The sequence below is a fragment of the Styela clava genome, chromosome 15 (assembly GCF_964204865.1).
Source record: "Styela clava chromosome 15, kaStyClav1.hap1.2, whole genome shotgun sequence".
In the NCBI taxonomy this organism is placed as follows: domain Eukaryota; kingdom Metazoa; phylum Chordata; class Ascidiacea; order Stolidobranchia; family Styelidae; genus Styela; species Styela clava.
The window spans coordinates 15260403-15279874 of record NC_135264.1 but is presented as its reverse complement, the minus strand read 5'-3'; the positions used below and the strand labels follow the sequence as shown (position 1 = coordinate 15279874).

The window sequence follows — 19472 nt, the reverse complement described above, 5'->3', positions numbered from 1 at the left end:
ACCTATTCTTATTGTTAATGTGGTATGATTCGAGAAATGGTCTAGTATGCATTCAATGAACATGTTGCGAAGCGAGACAGGCCAGAATTATCTTATAGTGGTGGTAACATACCAATGCTGCTATTTTACGCTTCATTGCTTTCATCGGCAAATAGTAGTCAGGATGGGCCTCGTTTGTCTTGTTGGCCAATCGCCCAAATTTTATAATAGAACTCCTTGGAGTTACCAACATTCACTGTTTTGATATTGCCTTTTGAGCTGTGATTAGGAAATTATATCGGAAAACGACGTTTTTTTAGATATCGTCACGCTAATAACCGAATTGCGTAAGTCATTTTTAGCAGTTTTGAGAAAAATGATATTGTTATGTCATTGAGAGTCAATAATTTGCTATGGTTCAATTTTTCGATCGTAGCCGGATTTAAGTTAATTGTATGACGCAGTTAAGTGACGCCATAATGGCGCACTGTGACTTAGGCAGAAATGGGTGCTCCCGAAGTATGCGAACCAAGATGGCGGACATCGGAACGTAACATGGGTAACAGGTTAGGGTTAGGCGATAATTTTTTTCCAATTTTCCTTATTTTAGTCCTATTATCAGTTCGAAGACTAGCCAAGAGCCTCCCGTAGTATTTATACCTAAAATTATAGCCTAACCCTAACCTTTGTACACATATTACATTCCGATGTCTGCCATCTTGTTTCGCATACTTCGGGAGCCCCCAGAAATGTGTCTATGACTTGGGGACATACGCAATTTTGCAACATTACTATTATGCACCAGTCCTGAAAACTAAACATTCCAAAAGCGAATGTAATTCTCAGTATCTGCAATGTCTAATCCCCAAAATAGTTAATCAGTTTCAATTACATTATTTTTTATGCTTAAAAATATATATTTCATCAATATAACACGTTTTGCACACCCATCGAGATAAGACTAATATTAAATATAAAGAATAAAACAGCAATGCACCCAATATAAAAGCCAACCAAGGTGAATTGGACTCGGACAGTGAATATCACAAGTGCACGTCTCCCTATAGTCTATACTGTAGTATAAATTCAAATTAATACGCGCTAAGCTACAATCCGAGATGCAAAAACTCGAAAATACTTCGCCGAGGTTATTTTACCTTTGTGACGTCACAATAGTCCTGCGGTAACAATGATAATTCATTATGACGAAAAAATTGCACAAATGTCTATGTCATACTAAATCTCCCTTTTTATGGGTTTCGGAATTCTTAAAATAAAATCTGAGTTAACAGACAGGTGCGCAGCATTACATAAATACCCATTTTATAAAAAACTCAAAATCGCCAAAAATGACTTACGCAATTCGGTTATTAGCGTGAGGATGTGGAAAGTCATTATTGAAAGTTTCATTATCAGAATAACCCAATATTTAATGTTAATTTTACTAATTCTCCGAAGTATTCGCGTCGTTCGTTATAAAGAGAAAAGACTGTTTAGTACAGTGGCCACGGTTTTATCAATTATTGACGCGTACGCGAGAGAGAGAGCCTGACAGTTATATTTTAACCATCAATCAAATTCATTCAATCAGTTTTTTGCGCCGTCAAGATATGTAGCCTTGTCTTCGTCATAACTTTATATTTGTGTTTAATACAAATTTTGCTGTTGTAAACCTGTTGTTAGTTGCTATATACCAGGGGTGGCCAACACGTCGATCGCGTCTGATGTTGCGTGATTTCAATATCATACCCAAATAAATTGCCTTGAAACAGTTTCATGCAGCATCTTTAGTGTGTTTTGAAACATGTGGAATAAAGCGCTGTACATGCGCAAAATACAGTATTTAAGTCTGGGCAAGCCCGATTGAGCATATTATTACGTAATAGAAATGAACGTGACGAACATCGCGTGTATTACCTGAGAAACAACCCTTCATTAAGTTCTGCATTATGCGGAATTTATTGTCTCATTCCAAGAGTAGTGTGATAAATCGCACTATAGATAGATAGATTCGCAACGATAGAAGTGGCATCTGAATGCTCCAATTTTTTTCTTCAATTCCAAGCGAACGAAGAATCACGTTTGGAGGAAATTGTGAATTAGATGCTCAAGTTTGAGCAGTCATGTAACATTCATGGTTTGAGACTAGTTATTTTTCGCTGTTTAGATAATATTGATATTTCGCAAGTTTTTTTTGAGGAGTTTTAAACACTTACGATCAAAATTAGGCAGGCCTTAGATATGCATTGTAGGATTTGAATAAATCTTGAATAAATGAAAAAAATTTACTCCGAGTAAAATCACATAATCAATTGAAATATTAAATTGAACTTAAAAAAATACAAATTTTCATGGCGACTCCTTTAAAAAATGCGCCCACGGAGACGAGCTTATTGGCAGCGCTGGATTCACTTTGCAGTTATCTGTATATTATTACCGATCGATCGATCGCGAGCTATTTTGAAGATTTTAATTGATCGCGGTCAAAAGCAGGTTGGCCACCCCTGCTACACACTTGCTGTATATAAAGTGTTAGTGGCGGAAATGGGGCATGTGCCCGATACGCCATTATAGTCTAAGAATTTCCACAGTGGTATTCAGACACTCTCTCACTCATATTAGGACACACAACTAAATATCGAGAATGCTATCAAATAAGAAAATTTATTTGTTATTTGTTTTATCAAAATACATGCGATATCACACATTCTTTATTCAATTCTTGTTCAGCCACCTGATCATACAGGAATCATTTATCTATTGAATGTTAATATTCTATTTAATTCAAGAGTCTTGCTGCAGACTAACACAAATGTATTTCTGTAATGTTTCGTCTGCAAGACTTTTGAATTAAATAGAAATAGGCATTTTCACTCTTGCTACAGCATCCTTGCGTCATACGCATACGGTTCTGCTTGCGCACAGGCATAGAGCAAGGACAGGTAGTTAGTTTCACGTAACCCCAACTGTTAGAATGTTAATATATATATATATATATATTTATGTTACGGTTTCATGATGTGCAATGTAGATAGCTAGTTTTCAGTTAACTTTTGTTTAATTGGGCTTGCGTGTCGAGACTGCTATGAAATTATGAAGATTATTTGTTTTGGCAACTTCTCAACAGAATCGACATTTACTCTATTTGATTTGTTCCACAACCTCATGTTACGATTTTGCACTTGAAATGTAAATAGTTACCTATTATACAAGGATTATTTATTAGATGTAACTATGTTACGTGTTGATTGCAACATAAATAATTATCTAGAAGATATGAAATACTATTGTTCAGACTACAAACAGGCCACTGTCGTCTGAACTTTCATCTTCATAAAATTGGACTCCACGAAAATGGATTTTGCGACACCTGCACGGAAAACGAAACCGTCGAACATTTAATATTAAATTGTCCCCGTTATACCTTCCCAAGATCAATTTTACTTAATCATTGCAAAGAACTGAATATAGGCCCCGTGAATATTATCAATTTGCTAACAAATCCCAGAATTATATCATTTGTTATAGAATACGTCCTCGTAACGGGTCGAAGCATTTGAGCACCAAACGCTTAATATCACAGTCCTGGTGCACAAAACTAAGCCAGTTATAAGCACCATTAAAATAATAATATAATAATATTTAAATAAACAGTAAGCACACATGTAAATATTCATTTTTTGAAAACTATTTTTATCGCTATGGGTTTCGCCGATTTTGAAATATCGCCGATTTTGCAATATTTTGTTTGAGGAGCAATATCATATGCAACTTTATAAGAAATTGTCGCGTTGATCTTGATGATCTTTTGTGGCTAAATTTAGATTTCCCGAAATTAAACAAGACAAAGCAAACTGCCTTGCGCAAACTTGGCGCCGTGCAAACGAAATTTAAATAAATATTTTCCATTTTCTTTATCTTTGTTTTCTTGAGCAAAGAGAAAAGAATATTTTGTGTATGAGTCATAGCTAAACTTGGATGTCCTATTGAACCAGGCCTAAGCTACGAAAGTAGGGACTCGTTTACGTCGGCCTACAATGACTTATCAGATATTATTTCCTCTTTGTTCAAGAAAACAAGGATAATAAAAGTGAACAATACTTATTTAAAATTTTGTTTGTTTGGCGAAATCTAAATTTAGCCAGAGGGCATTGAGATTAAATAAGAATAAACATTCAGCGGAGTTTGCCCAAGTCGCCCTTATTAAATTAACGATACTCATTTAAATTTCGTTTGTGTAGCACCGTGTTTGCGCAAGGCAATTCGTTAAATTCCCTGTATTGTTCTGAGCAGTCGTCAGTTGTTCGCGGCATTGCGTTGTAAACGTTACAAAGACTTTCGTGAATATTTTGTTAGGTTGCAGTTTTTACTGTTTCTATTGGGGTCAAAGGTCAGAAATAAGGAATGGCCTTGTCCCTTCTTGTATCATTTAGATTTGGACCAACGCGAGTGGGATATTTAGGAGTGAAATTGGGGGGCTATTCAATTTGCCTTCAATTATCTGATCAGACTCAATGAAGCAGTATGTGGGCGATAGTTGTGATAAGAGGTATAGCTTTTTTAGGAGGCAACTTGTATTCAAGGATGTGCCCAGCTTTTAGGCAAAGCGTTAAAAAAGTTTAGGATACAATGATTCAGAATAATCGTATGCTAATGATGAGCTAATGTTGCTGGCATTCTACGTTTCAATGGTTTTTGACTGAGGATGAAATAAAATAGTACTAAAATAAACGAATAATATTCTGTAAAGATCGCAGTTGCAGTTTTTCCAGTTTTCTTCAGTTAGGATATTTCAATTTTAACTATGCCTCATTGATGCAGTGTCCATAATGACAGAAGATCAAAAATGTCAATTTTTGAAAAATGTGACATGAGCTAATTTTGTTGTGGCGTATTGATATTTCAGCGATCGCTAAGTTGAAAAGTATGTAACAAGCTAACGCTGAACCCACGTCACGTTATAAACTACCTCGTCTAAATACTTTTATATTTCGTTATGCTGTTACTAAATGAGAACAATATACTGGCTTTTCACAATCAATTCGTTGCATTTATGAGAGCGCGAGTGGTACAGCGATAGCATCCAAGTTTCATAGAATGTTTTTGAATCCCTGGTATAAGATTATTCGTCGAAATAATTCTCATGTCACGCACGTAACGTGATGAAATTGGCGGGGGAACGGTGCGGTTACCATAGATATTCTGAGAAAGTGGCAGTTTATAATCTAATTTTTTTATTTGATCTGTTGTTCGGCCACCTAATTATACAGGAATTATGTTACCATTTTGCGGTATTCTACGTAAATAATTATGTGTCGCAGCAGGCTGGTGCATTTGTAAACATTCAGTATCAGAAAACGTTTGTTGTTACGCAATTCCAGCGTTTTTACTGTTCTTTATTCTTTCAGGTAGTTAGGTAATAATAAAACAAAGGCGGATAGGAGGCGTGTAATTTGTAATGTACATGGTGGTATTCAGACCCTTTCTCAGTTCTGAATCAAAATATTGATATATTGAATGTCACCACAGTGACCCCACTGTTAAAAATAGGCCCAATTCACTTGCTTTTTACAATCAATTCGTTATACTTGCATATCAAATAAAAACTGGTAAAATCGACGCTAAAACCTACGCTACCTAGAATTTATAATGCAAAACAATAATTGCGCATTGAAGATGTGAATGGAAGAAAAAGCTCCACTGATTTTACATGCTTTGGTACGTAGTGATTTTTTTACAGTGTGAACAAAAAAGCGTAAATTGGTCGAGTGAGCATCGCTGTGGTTACGATGGAAATGGGTGGAAATGGGGCGTATTCATAACGAGTCCCACATTGCCATTCAAACTATTCATCCGCATCTGTTGGCAAATGTCTCGTGATTCGAAAAAATGAACTATTCGCTGGTTTTTTACATTCAATCTGTATAAGAATACTATTGCTTGCATCGTGCATAACTTATAGTACTGATAAGTACCACTTAAAATTTATAATAAAGTAGTTGTGAATGTAAATTAAAATGTAAATAGAGGAACAAGCTTTGTGATGCTGTGCTATTTAGGTAGTATGTACGAGTTTTCTTACAGTGCAGAAGAAGAAAAGGCTGATATGAGGCACTAGTCGAATTACGAGAATTTACGTTTTTTCGGGAGAACTGGATTCACATGCGGTGAGAGTGTACGGCGATCAAGTTTAAGCTAAGCTAAGGCGGTAGATAAAACAAAAATAGGTACTCCCGAAGTATGTAAATGGAGATGGCGTACACCGGAACGTAGTACGTGTACCAGGTTAGACCATAATTTGATTCCAATTTTCCGCGTTTTAGTTCTATTACGAGTTCGGGGACTAGCCAAGGGACTCCCGTAGTATTTATACCTGAAATTATGGCCTAACGCTGACCTGGTACACATACTACGTCCCGGTGTCAGCCATATTGGTTCACATACTTGGGAGTACATAAAAATCTACGACTGTCGTTCGTTCACTTATCTTTTTTTTATGATGTATTATCGTAATTTCATAAACGGTTTGGCGGCGAGCAGTAAATTAGATAACACAAGCTTTAGTTGAGAATAAATTCTTCGAAAACGAAAACTGATAAGACGGCTCGATCATAAGGCGAACCATGGCCTTTCGGTCGGTTATCAGCTCATGTCGGGTATGGGAATAGTTAGCTAGTTATTTGTTACAGACGTGATGGTGGAGGAAGCCGCAACTGAGCAGCGGTTACGGTAAGTACGGCCGAGTCGATAAAAACACCGACTTCCAGCTCAGATTAATCGAAATGAAAATTATCTTTCGATACTTCCGCCCAATGAGCATTGCATTTCTGGTATGGTATAGAAAACGTTGAGTTATCCAGTTATTTGTTTCATATGAATAAACTTAATGCCCTATGTGATAAGGATTATAGATCTGAAGAAGGACGCTGTATTACAAAATGAGTGATACAAAAATAAGTTAGCTTTATAGGTTTTACTTTTAGTAAAACATACATAGATCGCTATGCGCATATTGCCAATCTGTCTGCTGTCTATGTGTAAAAATGTTTTTATTTCAACAAATCCAGTTTCGTAAAATTCAGTTGAAATGATTTGACTCTAGCGTCAATTGACATTGGTTGGTTTTTCAACAATTTTTCAAGAAAAATTGACGCCATCATCTTAACCCTTTCACTGGTTACAAAAGTGTTTCAATAAGTTTTCTCGGTGTTCGTTTAGGGAAACTACCGGGTAGTGGATTCACAAAAATACTGCGAGTAAAATGTGGCTCTATAGCGCAACTTATGGTGATAGCGGCTTATGTCCGTCGTACACAAAACATTTTTTCAGACGTTCGCCTGAAGTATGTAAACCAAGATGGCGTACACCGGAACGTAGTATGTGTACCAGGTTAGGGTTATGCCATAATTTCAGGTACAAAAACTACGGAAGTCACTTGGCTAGTCCCCAAACTCGTAATAGAACTAAAATAAGAAAAATTTGAATAAAATTAATTCCTATTAATTCCTAATTCGATCCTGATACACATACTACGTTCCGGAGTTCGCCATCTTGGTTCACGTGCTACGGGAGTATCACATTTTTTTTGAGAATTTCTTGAGTTGAAATATAGTTTTACTTGTTGTACAGATTAGTTACGGTCCGCCAAACGCCGAACTTGTTTATATAGGCAGTGAATTTAAGTAGTTCCGTACGTTCCCATCCAAATATGCAAGTTTATACAGTATTTGTATATTGTTTAACTATAAACCAAATACCTATTAGGTTTGTCAATATAATCAAACCATCAACCCTTTCAAGATAATTCTGCTTTGCCTGTATTAGACTTGCTTACGTAATAATATTTAAGCTTATAAATTCAGACAATAAAAGGAATATTTGGACTCGCGTTCTAAAACGATATAATAGCGTCGCTGTTTATGACGTCACTTTTTATTATTACGTCATATTTTTAAAACTCAAATATGACGTGTTCAAGATTTCCAATACGCTTGTTTGTGCATATGACAATCAATATACTCATTTCATTCAGAATACTTGGAGGTAAGATAGATTTCCTAAAAAATTCTTATGGAGGTCTTATCCGGAAGAAATAATAGAAATGCAATGAAACATATCGCTCTTTCGGCAATGATCCGAGACAAGGAAGGCAGAGCTATAGTGAGGTCGGACCTTGTTGGACTAAAAATGGAGTCAAATGGGAAATGGAAAGAGTTTAGCAGGAAGAAACGTTTCCTTCTATTGGAAGGCCTCATTCCTGAGAGAAAGACAAGAATATGCAAAGAGTTTAGGTAAGTGTACATATTCTTTTTAATATTTTAGAAATGTTAATACCTTTTTAAAAATACTTCATAATAGGAAGGTCAAGTGCATTTTTTGTAAAGGATATTGATCTCTGAGCGAGATAACAATCGGTCACTTAAGTGACGAGAGCCACTGGGACCACTCACTCAGAGACAAAGGATATTGCGCATATGACATAGCCATTAAAAGTGAAAAGATAGCAAGAATAGACATGGCTCGTTGATTGGAAAGTCTTGATGCACACTAACTGAATTTGCTAAGAGTATATATTTTTTTGCTTCTGAGTGAATGCGTTTGACCTCAAGTAGTTAGTACCACAAAAACACAATAATTCAACCTTTCACTTAAAAGACTAAAAATTTAATTTTAACAACTCTTCAAGTGCAGCGAATTTATCTAAGTTGGGTGTTTACCTATTTTAGCATCGAAGATCAAGAAGAGCCTGCTATAGAAGAACTAGATGTGAGCATATTTACTTTTTAGTCGATCTTACTTTACCTAAATTTATGGTCCGCATGAAAATCGCACTCAAAGTCCACTTTAATATATTGCGTTAATTATTCATATCATCTATAGTTTTATAACTGATTAATTCCAGTTGATTTAACCAGTTTTGTATTACAGATCTACGGACCCCCACTGGTATCTACGAAAGCCGTACCATTCCAAAGGTAAAATTTTTATAATAACACTCATTCCTGTTTTTCACTCTAACAGGGCACCTCTATAAAGGCAGCCATTAATATCTGGTGATATGTAAAATGTTACTTTTTATTTGGAATGATTGGCTCGGCGGTGTGGCACATCGTGCTAAGCGTTAGGAATACGCTCGCCACCCCGCCTCTGATTACCCTGCGCGGGTTTGCAGGTTCGAATACCATGCGGTGATGGTTATGTGCGAGAGGATAGTTGGACTACTCGCGCCGTAGGGGTGGTTCACGTAACCGCTGGTCTGTTACAGCTTCCTCCACCATCAAGTCCATGCTTCCGAAAAATTTTTACTGGCTAACTGATCCCCACCCGACGTGGACTGGTAACCGGACGAGAGGCCGCGGTTCGCCATATGATTAAGTCGTCGTATGGCTTTCCTCTCACCCGGGATAAATATGCAAATCGTATGGTTGAAGTCTTTCTGGTTCGGCATCGCTTACCTAATTACATTTGCCTACCCCGGGTGTAGTGGGGGTCCCTCCAGGCGTCACTTCGAAACCTCACATTTCTAATTGTCTATGTGAGGCATATCTAACTTAGTGAAACGTCTAATTAATATCATGGCGCGGCGGTGTGGCTCAACGGGCTAAGCGTTAGGAATACGCTCGCCACCGCACCTCTAATTACTCTGCGTGGGTTCGCAGGTTCGAATCCCATGCAGGGATGGTTATGTGCGAGAGGATTGCTGGACTTCTCGCCGTCGTTGGGTGGTTCACGTAACCGCTGGTCGGTTACGGCTTTCTCCACCACCAAGTCCATGCTTCCGAAAAACAAACAATACAGTAAAACTAATCCCATACCCGACTTGGAATGCTAACCGGACGAGAGGCCGTGGTTCGCCATATGGATAAGCCGTCTTATCGCCTTTCCTCTCCCCCGGGATAAATATGTAAATTCTATCCTATCCTATTTCTGTTTCAGGCCAACCCGATTGACAACAGGCCGGTGAGTTCTTGCTCTCTATTGACTCTTAGTGGCGTGTAATTGTTAGGACCCGGGAGAAAAGCACCCGAGTCTCGAAGGGGTTACTTGGTTAATGGTCAAGTAAACAAATTAATTAAAGTATGATTGTTATTCGAAGCAACCACCTTTCATACTTATTTTAGTCGAGTGACTTTACCAATTTGTTTAAGCAAATTCATGTATAAATGTAAATGCAAAGATTCATGTATAGTTAAGATTATTTGGAATTGGTAAGATCTTTGTCGGCGTTGTAATAGTGGTACTATTGAGTAACGATGTCTTCAGCAAACAGCAAAAAGGAGCGATTGCAGAAATACTGTAAAAAAGCGAGGTCTTCCCGAAGTATGTGAACAAAGATAGCGTACACGGTAACGTAGTATGTGTACCAGGTTAAGGTGTTGCCATACTTTTATTCCAATTTTCCCTATTTAAGTTCTATTACGAGTTCGGGGACTAGCCAAGTGACTCCTGTAGTATTCGTACCTTAAATATTGCCTAGCCCTAACCTGGTACACATACTACATTCCGTTGTCCTCCATCTTGGTTCACATACTTCGGGGGTACCGAAAGCTATAAGAAATAACTCGGTGCTACTTTAGCGCTAACGTGGTAAACGTCACGCTGAAGTAGCAACAATTATTGGAATAATCAATTGGAAATGTGAATTACTTGGCTCTTCAGCGTAGACTTTCGTCTTTCATTTGAATTCGAAGAACATAAGCTGTCGAATATATTTCATTTGTCAGTGTTTCACACCTGAGCTGAGACACATAAGATTTGGGTTCTATTAAATTTGCGGCTATCCTGACCTCCAGTTCTGTTCCATTCTTTCTATTTGACTAATCTGCAGTTCATTTGTAGCCGGCACTGTGGAAGATGCGGCAGACACGAAAACGTTCCACCTAACTGCGGGATCTGCGTAGGATGTGGTCAACATCCAGCTGTGGTAAGTTACATTCATACCTGAATTGAGGAAAAATTCACAATAGATACCGGATTGATAATTTTTTGACTTCAAAACTCCGAGCTAGGATAGGATTTACATATTTATTTCAAAAGAAAAAAGTCTAAAAAGAACTTAATCATATGGCGAACCTCCTCTTCTCGTCTGGTTACCAGTCCGTGTCGGGTATGGGATTAATGAGTCAGGAATTTGTTTCAGATGCGTGAATGTGATCGCGGAAGAACTCGTAACCGACCTGCGGTCCGGGGTTTCACCCAGTTATTTGTGTCTGCCTCTCCTGTATTAAAGGCTTCACGCCACTCAACTAAATAATCGATTAACAAATTATAATTTTTATTTTACAGGCTCGTTGTTTCAGTACCGCATCGAATGTCTGTCTACGTTGTCGACGAGGAATCACGTCTTCTTCATTAGAAGAAAGTTGCCCCAGATGTTCAAACGGACCAAGAATTACACGCAATTAGACCAAAATAAGAAGTCATTGACAAGGATTGAAGCTTTCCCGAAACTAGAAGCAAAGTATTTTACTAGAGTCTATGCCCAATGTTTACTGCCAGTTCACCTGCAAGACAATAAAGTTTTTTTTTAAAACTTCATCTATGCTCAAGTTAATTTTCCAAAGACTTTAGCCATGCCCAACTTAGCTATGTCAAAGTATTTCTTAATAAACTTTGGTAATGTCGAATCATCATATTTTCAAACGCATTTTTCACTAAATAATATCACATTGAATTAATAACAGTAGCCTGCGTTTCTCCCTTGTCCATGGCATAGATTTATAAATAAAACCTTATTAACATACGTTTTCTACCAAATCTGTTAATAAAGTAATTCTTCAAAAAAAAAAAAATAAAAAAAACGAAAAAAAAATATAAAAAAAAAATTAAAAAAAAATGTCATTTTGTAAAAGAATTCAAATGACACTATATTACAGTAGTTCTCAAACTTTTTAAGCTGTGGACATTTTTGTTCAGAATTTGTTAAGTCTCACGCCCGACTTGACATATTTATTAATATGCAGAATAAACCGGGCAATCTAACAAATATTTTTATTTTAAATTATATTTGCACCCCCTCAATAATTTTTCTACGTCCACTGATTGAGAACCACAGTTCTCCTTAATCCCTAATAAAAGACAAAATGGCCTCTTATCTCCGTCTGGAAGATATATGTCACAAAATTTATTTTGTTTTTTTAACCGTAGAACAAGAATAAAAATACAATTTTGCCAGCCGTACCTTTTGAATTGCCTGGGACCCACTTCTTTGGCGGTCGCGACCAACAGGATGAGAATCGCTTGAGTGTTTAACGTTTAATGTTAAGCCTTATTATCCGCCAATGTTACTCCCTCCACCCTCAATTATACAGAGCAAATTGGGAATGGGACTTTCAAGAAGTTGCGAATCAAAACGATTGAAAACTGTGCCGGCCTCCATAGGAACTGCCATAAGAACTAACAAATCTAATTCCCTGCCTTGAAACCAAACAACTTTTCTTAACCTTCAATAGACGTCTCTCTTTGCCGAATAAATTCCAATGTCAAACGGGATTTTCGTATAGAGGTTTTAGTGTCGAATCAGAATAAATTGCCCCAATTTTTTGTATTATAGATTAAAAGTTTTATAATTTTGAACACATTCCCCACAAGTTAAAATATATATCTCATATCCCCCTATGCATATGGCCTATAATAGTCAACATCGGCTGACATCGGTATTCCGATATCAGATAATTACCGATTTTCTAATATCGAGTAAATCACCTAATGACCTATAGTGTTTTTCAAAAACCTAGTTAATTCCGGAAACACTTCAAGACGATTTTTATAGCTCTTATAATTATATTGATATCGATAACAAGGCAATATATTGGTACCACTGTATATAGTAATCTTTCCACTTTTTTTTCCACCTTTTTTTTCGTTCATATTTTTATAGTTTATTACTGTATGTAATCATGCAATTAGTTAATAATACATAGCACTAATTAATTGAAATTTCCAAACAGCTGAAAACGATTAGGTTCGCTGTATAATAGTACTTAATGCTTGTGATAATACATATATAGAAGTGAATTAATAAATATAAATTTTATTTACTGTTAGCTACTTTTGCAACTATTAGAGCATACTTTTGTTTAATTTTTTATTCCCAACCTTAACCACAGGGACTGTGGTTAGAAGCATGTTGTTGCAAATTGCAACATTTAATCGCCCGTTTTATATGGGCAAATGTGTATATATTGTTTTCTGGTCCTCAATTTTTTTTATTGAGATGTAAAAATATTCGATGAATTGATTAATATCGTAGTGTCAAGTTGATTTTACTATTTTTTCATTTGTTTGAATAATTTTCTATTGTAAATATGCGCTTGATTGTAGACTAGTAATAAATAAAAAAATATTATAAATAAAGTGTTACCGAGTTGATATTCTACCGCTATATATAACGGTGTAAAGCAGGGTATGCAATCTACGGACCGCAGAGCAAATTCCGTCCCACAAGGGAAAATTGTGGGGCCCGCGAAACGAGTTTTTAGGTTACCGTACATTTGAACACACGTACATTTGAACCCATGTTTATATCCGCGGCTTCAATCTATATGCAGGTGATGAAACCCATGGGTTAGGGTTAGTATGGGTTCAAATATCCGTAAAACCCAAAAATTTCCATAGGTGCAATAGTATGCTGGTGCAATTGTCGTGGGTTCAAATGTACGTGGGTTCAAATGTAATGGAACCAAGTTTTTAATTAAGTTAATCTCGTACGTGCGAGTAATGAATTGTCTATACCTGAGTCCATTTTTTTTATCTATGCCTATGACGTTGCAATAGCAACAGCTAGCTTGTGCGGAGCGAACAATTCATGTCGTGAAAACAATAACCAAAATTTTTGTGCCTGTAACTGCTAAAAAGCCTATGTTAAATAAACATGCGAAGCACGGTTTCACGGTGGAAATAACCTAGTAGTCTGCATACACAACCAAAAAGAAAAGAACGGTACTCGCTGGCGATCCAGAAGTATGTGTACCAATATGAAGGTAACTAGTTTTGTTAGCCTACTTTACAATAAGTTGTGTAAAGGGACTGAAACCTATGGGCGAGGGGGTATATTCACTTCTCTAACACAGACAGTTCCCGAACTCGAAATAGAACTAAAATAGGAAAAATCGGAATAAAATTATGCCCTAACCCTAACCTGGTACATACGCCATGGGAGTACTCACAAACCTAATAGGCTCGGCAGCACCTCGATCAATTAAAGCGAAGTTGAACAGGGTTTTCAACACAGATAGTTTTCCACATTTTAAAGGGTTTCAAAAATAATTTAGAGAAACAAATTTATGAACACAATTGAATGAAATGTTAAATTGTCATCAAAAAGAGTTTGTGAATTTTTAAATCATAGTTGAATTTTCCACGAATTTTCTAATTAAAATTAACGCACTTCAAGAGTCCTGCTGCACACTAACACAACTGTATTTCTGTAACGTTCCGTCTGACCAAAATCAAACTTTCTCAGACAAGCACTTTACAACAATGACAAGAAAAGAACAATCATGCATTTTAGGTTGGTGTTTAAACTGCATGCATGTTAAAACTGATAGTTAAAATAAACGCTTCAAACATTTCAAATAAATGCTCATTTCGAGTATGGCGGCTCAAGCGACTAACTAGGATAGGATAGTTATGATTTACATATTTATCCCGTGAGAGAGTAAAAGCCCATAAGCCCATTAATCATATGCCCCATTAATCATATGGCTAACCACAGCCTCTCGTCTCGACCAGTCCATTTCGGGTATGGGATTAGTTAGCTAGTTATTTGTTTTTGGAAGCGTAGACTTGATAACTAATTTTATCAATTCCTTCATTGTGTTAGATTGATATCGTGCTACCTTTACTATCGAATGCAAAATTACAAAACTAGAATGGAAATAATTACTCGTACTCACCAACACTTGAAGATGATCCTCGAAGAAAGTCTCTTTATCCACCTACCTAAACTATATGAGCTAAAAAATGCTCTAAAGATCATTTGAATTCAACAACTATAAAACTCTGCGTCGAGTACCAGGCAACCTAGTTTGTTTACAAACAAATCCAAAATTGAAGATGAAAAAATGGAAAGGCGGTATCTTACTAAATTGATTAATTAGTTTCGAGTTGGGCCATCGCAACCTTTTATTCGTGAATTAAATTCCGATGCCAAACAGATTTTTCGTTTTGATATTTAGGTTAGAAATCCTTCGGTTTTTTAAATTTGAACACATTTTCCACATATTATGAATAAAGAACGAAATATAAAGTTAATTAGACCTGTGCGGTCGCAGTGGGCTCCGCACTTCCAGAGCCCCCTCGCTAATTATAGGCGTGAGGTATTGAATTTAATCAATTCGAACTATGTATAATCATGTATTATAAGCAGGGCTGCCATCGATATGAAACCAAAAATAAGCACATCGGGGAAATATAATAATTTAATAACAAAGAACGAAATGTAATAAACAAAATGTATTCATGCCAGAGCGAAACGTGTCTAATCATACTTCGCACTAGAAAGGATTTGCTCCAGCAGTTCTTTATTCGGTGCTCCCGAAGTATGTGCACAAAGATGGCGCACAACCTGAACATAATATAGGTACCAGGTTCGGGTTCAGGTTGTGCGCCATCTTGGTGCTCGATAAAACATTTGGACATTTTTTTTATGAATAAACAGAAACCAATCAAACGGCGTCTATATAGAAAGAAACGTGATATTATTCACTATGTATATTTTTCGAATGCGCGTAAGGATTTCGACCCCCCCCCCCCTCAAAAAAAGAGCTAGAAACTATAGTTTCAAGTTTGGGTTTAATAAAAAGCCCGCTTTAGTGTATCAGCTGTGACCGACTTCGTGTGTGTACCAAGGATTTAGGTCTGGAATTTTGGAGTAGGTCACTTGCCCTATTGTGACATTCCTGGCTACCTTCCTGGAATCAGGCAATTAGCGAGAAATTGAAATTTATATCTTGCATAACCGTCAATACATTTCGACCAATAAATCAGAAAAAGAAAAGATGGAATATTCAATATCTTCATAGTTTTTCATTCTAAAAATATTGCACACGATACAAATTATTAGCTTCAGCATGTCATTACTTTTAATTCTGCTTGGAAATATTAATCTTGGATATTTGTTCAAATTTGTATGCACTTTACCGTCTTCCTATATAATCTTATTTTCGTCGAACCGTTTTTATTTCATGAACATTTAATGTAATCATTCCATTACACCACGAAACCGGCCCCGGCTCTGTTAAACAGAAATTCTACTTAGACATCTGACTGCGGGTTCAATCACATCCAGAAGAAAAACAGACAGCAAATATTATAGAAATTTTCCTAGTCGAAATAGTTGGATTATTGATTTGTAAGTCAATAAATATGAGTTTATTTCGACTTCATAGGATTCAAAATTTAGATAATATCCTAAGATTGTCTAATCCAAAACGATTTTATTTGCACATTACCGTTACATGTCACTAGAGAGCAGCATTATCAACATCTCCACCTTTTGCCACTAGGTTTTGATAATGAGTCGAAAATATAATGAGCTTTCTTAATAAGCGGATATCAGTATTTTCAAAGAAAAATTGGTATTCCCGAAGTATGTGAACCCAGATGGCGTACACCGGAACGACGTGGTAAACTTACTACGTTCATCTTGGTTCACATACTTCTGGAGTACCAATTTTTCTTTGAAAATACTGATATCCGCTTATTCGAAGTGTTGGCAAGCCCCTAGGCCCCTAATTATAATAGCACAATGAAAATGGAGCGTTCGGCGATTTTCTAATTTCTCCGTGATTTGGGTAACAGTAACAATGATTGGCAGTCAATGTTTCAAACAATTTTGGTAGAGGGAATTTTTATCTGCCAAAGTAAATTTCAACTGGTACTAACTCAGAATTGCAAAGTGTCAAAGTGTTTAGCTGGCAAAACTGTTACCACTAGAAATAAATGTCTCTCGGCTAAAAAGGCCTGGATGGCATAAAGCAATCTTACTTTAATGAGACTCACTCGCTCGCTTCTGTTTCCAAATCCAATTCAACCAGAGGCAAAAAAATACAAAAAATGGTCTAATCAAATATAGATACACTTCAAACAAAGGAATATAAATCAAATTTAGCAGCAAACTCAAAATTTCAAGATTTTTTTATATATATATATTTGTAAATTAAAACAACAGTTGTTTTCAACCGGGGGACCGTGGCTCACAGAGGGGGAAATAGAGCGGTTAGGGGAGCAACGGTGCTTGGCTCTGAACTGATTTTACATTTCCCTTCACAATAAAAGTCCCTGTTCTTCATATTTACACTGCTTGATAAGATTATGTTTTTACTTTGTTGAGCATGAGTTGTTTGGACATAATGAAATTCGAAGTCAACTAACCATAATATCACACTTAATACTACTGGAATGGTAAACAGGACCCATGAGTGCTAAGGGCCTCCGGAAGGGGCCACGAGTCATAAAAGGTTGGGAACCCCCGATGTACACCTTCTTATCGACAATATACTCTTACTACTTAGCTTGTGTTTTCTATTGAATACATTTGCAGATATTCATAGTTTTCTTTTAACTATATGCCAGTGTTGGGGAATTCGAGACATTGACTCGAATCAAGTCACTATTTTCTAAGAATCAAGTTATTGAATTCGGACTCGAGTAGCCGGTGACTCGATTTCTGACTCGAGACTCTTACGACCCGTGGATCGACTTGAGTTGCAGTCAAGGGACTTGTAGCCAACACTAGTAATGCACTTGAAATTCGTTTCATATGGCGCTCCAAGTATGTGTACCAATATGGGAGTAACTAATTTCGTTTGCGTACTTTACATTAAGTTGTATAACGGGACGGGAGCCTATGAGTAGGAGGTATATTCACTTGGTTAACACAGACAGTATCCGAACTCGTAATAGAACTAAAATCAGAAAAATTGGAATAAAATTATAGGCTAACACTAATCTGGTACACATACTACGGGAGTCCCTTTCATAATGCATACACTTTATATAGTCAAGGATGTATTATATTTCATTATAGGACAGAATGTCCCTATCTGAGTGTCCTAACCCCAGTGTTAATATACACACGTTGGCGGGGTAAAACCCCAACTGCAATCTTACAGAGGTCAATAAGTACACAATATATTATAATTCCAAATGTTCGTATATTGTAAAGGTGCTCGATCAGATTGAATCCAAACAGATCTTTTTTAATTTACACTTAAATCCTAATATCAGTTAAATTTGGGTAAATTCGTCAAGTCTCGTGCCCCCTTCAAAAATAACTATATATATAGCAAAAAGATACAAATAACAGATAGTAAGGCGGAAGTATGTTTTATTCAAAAACACGTAGAAAACACGTGGATGGAATCGCAATCTATAAACAATAAAGAAATGTAAATATTCAAATTGAGGCAGCAAGATTGAATTCAACAAATATTTTTATTTTCAATTAGCTTCACGCCGCCTCAAAAAATTGCCCCACCCCCCTTGCGGGACGCGCCACACCGTTTGGGAAATTGGTTGAAATCCAAATCAGTAAGCAACACAAAAATTTGAAAACACATAATATTTTCAACTGTCGAATGGAGGCCAGAAGCAGGTCAGAAATTGGTTCATACAAAGGAGCATAGCAAGTCAAGCCTTGCTACGATAAATCACCATCAAGAAGATTGTTGAAATGACCTATTTCCATTGGATCCAACATGCTATTTATACAAAAGAGTAAAATAACATTAACATGCATAGTTACATTCCTCATTCGCTACACTATCATTATTCTAAAAACAAGGCATTTTAATTTCAAACCTACGATATATATTTATAGCAGCAGCTCGGTTGGTCTGATTATTCGTAAATTTACTATGGCTAATCAACATCTACAATAATACATATAAATATCTACTATTTTATGTGGTGACTGCATGTTAGTGCATCCAGTTTCGTGATGCATACTAGCAAAATAAAAGATTGCAGCAAACCTAAAGTATTTGAATATATTTAAACAACGTACATGTATTAACTAAGAATTCTCGGATTTGAATAGAAACTTATGAACTGTACTGTCGGAACCAGTGATTTCCTTACACTCCCCTATAAGGGGTGAACACCTCCAAAAATTTCAAATACCCCCTCTCCCTAGTTTTCAAGTGTTACACCATACTGTAATTCCTAACGTGAATAAAAGTGTTTTTGAATATCCAGAAAGTGGCTTATATGCCGGTGAAGATTGTCAGGCGAATACATAACACATTTTTATAAGTCACTAAAAGTTTTATTACTTTTAACAAAATATCCACCCCCGCCCGCCTAAATTTGAAAACAACCCCTAAAGCTGGCAAACATATTGGCCGGAACCCCAGTTGGAAATCACAGAGATAGAATTTCTAGATTTTTAGCAAGCACGTCGAAGTTATCCAAGGTATATACGCACGCATTTTTTTCTTTCTTGTTTGGTTCATTTGGGGAAAGGATTATTAATAGCAAGCCAGGAAACA

At 36.5% G+C, this 19472-nt stretch overlaps 1 protein-coding gene across 2 annotated transcripts; it reads left to right on the top strand.

Annotated features, from left to right (window-relative positions):
* The first annotated feature begins 5605 nt into the window (after positions 1–5605).
* On the top strand, positions 5606–13309 carry LOC120334408 (uncharacterized). 2 transcript variants are annotated; one of them, XM_039401924.2, is made up of 7 exons: positions 5606–5697; positions 8012–8270; positions 8706–8745; positions 8908–8954; positions 9916–9939; positions 10819–10903; positions 11266–13309. In XM_039401924.2, exons 2-7 carry the CDS (start codon positions 8050–8052, stop codon positions 11383–11385), a joined length of 537 nt encoding a protein of 178 aa, XP_039257858.2. In that variant the 5' UTR covers positions 5606–5697; positions 8012–8049; the 3' UTR covers positions 11386–13309. The 2 variants fall into 2 exon arrangements, with proteins under 2 accessions (XP_039257858.2, XP_039257859.2); XM_039401925.2 differs by lacking the exon at positions 9916–9939.
* Positions 13310–19472: the final 6163 nt, after the last annotated feature.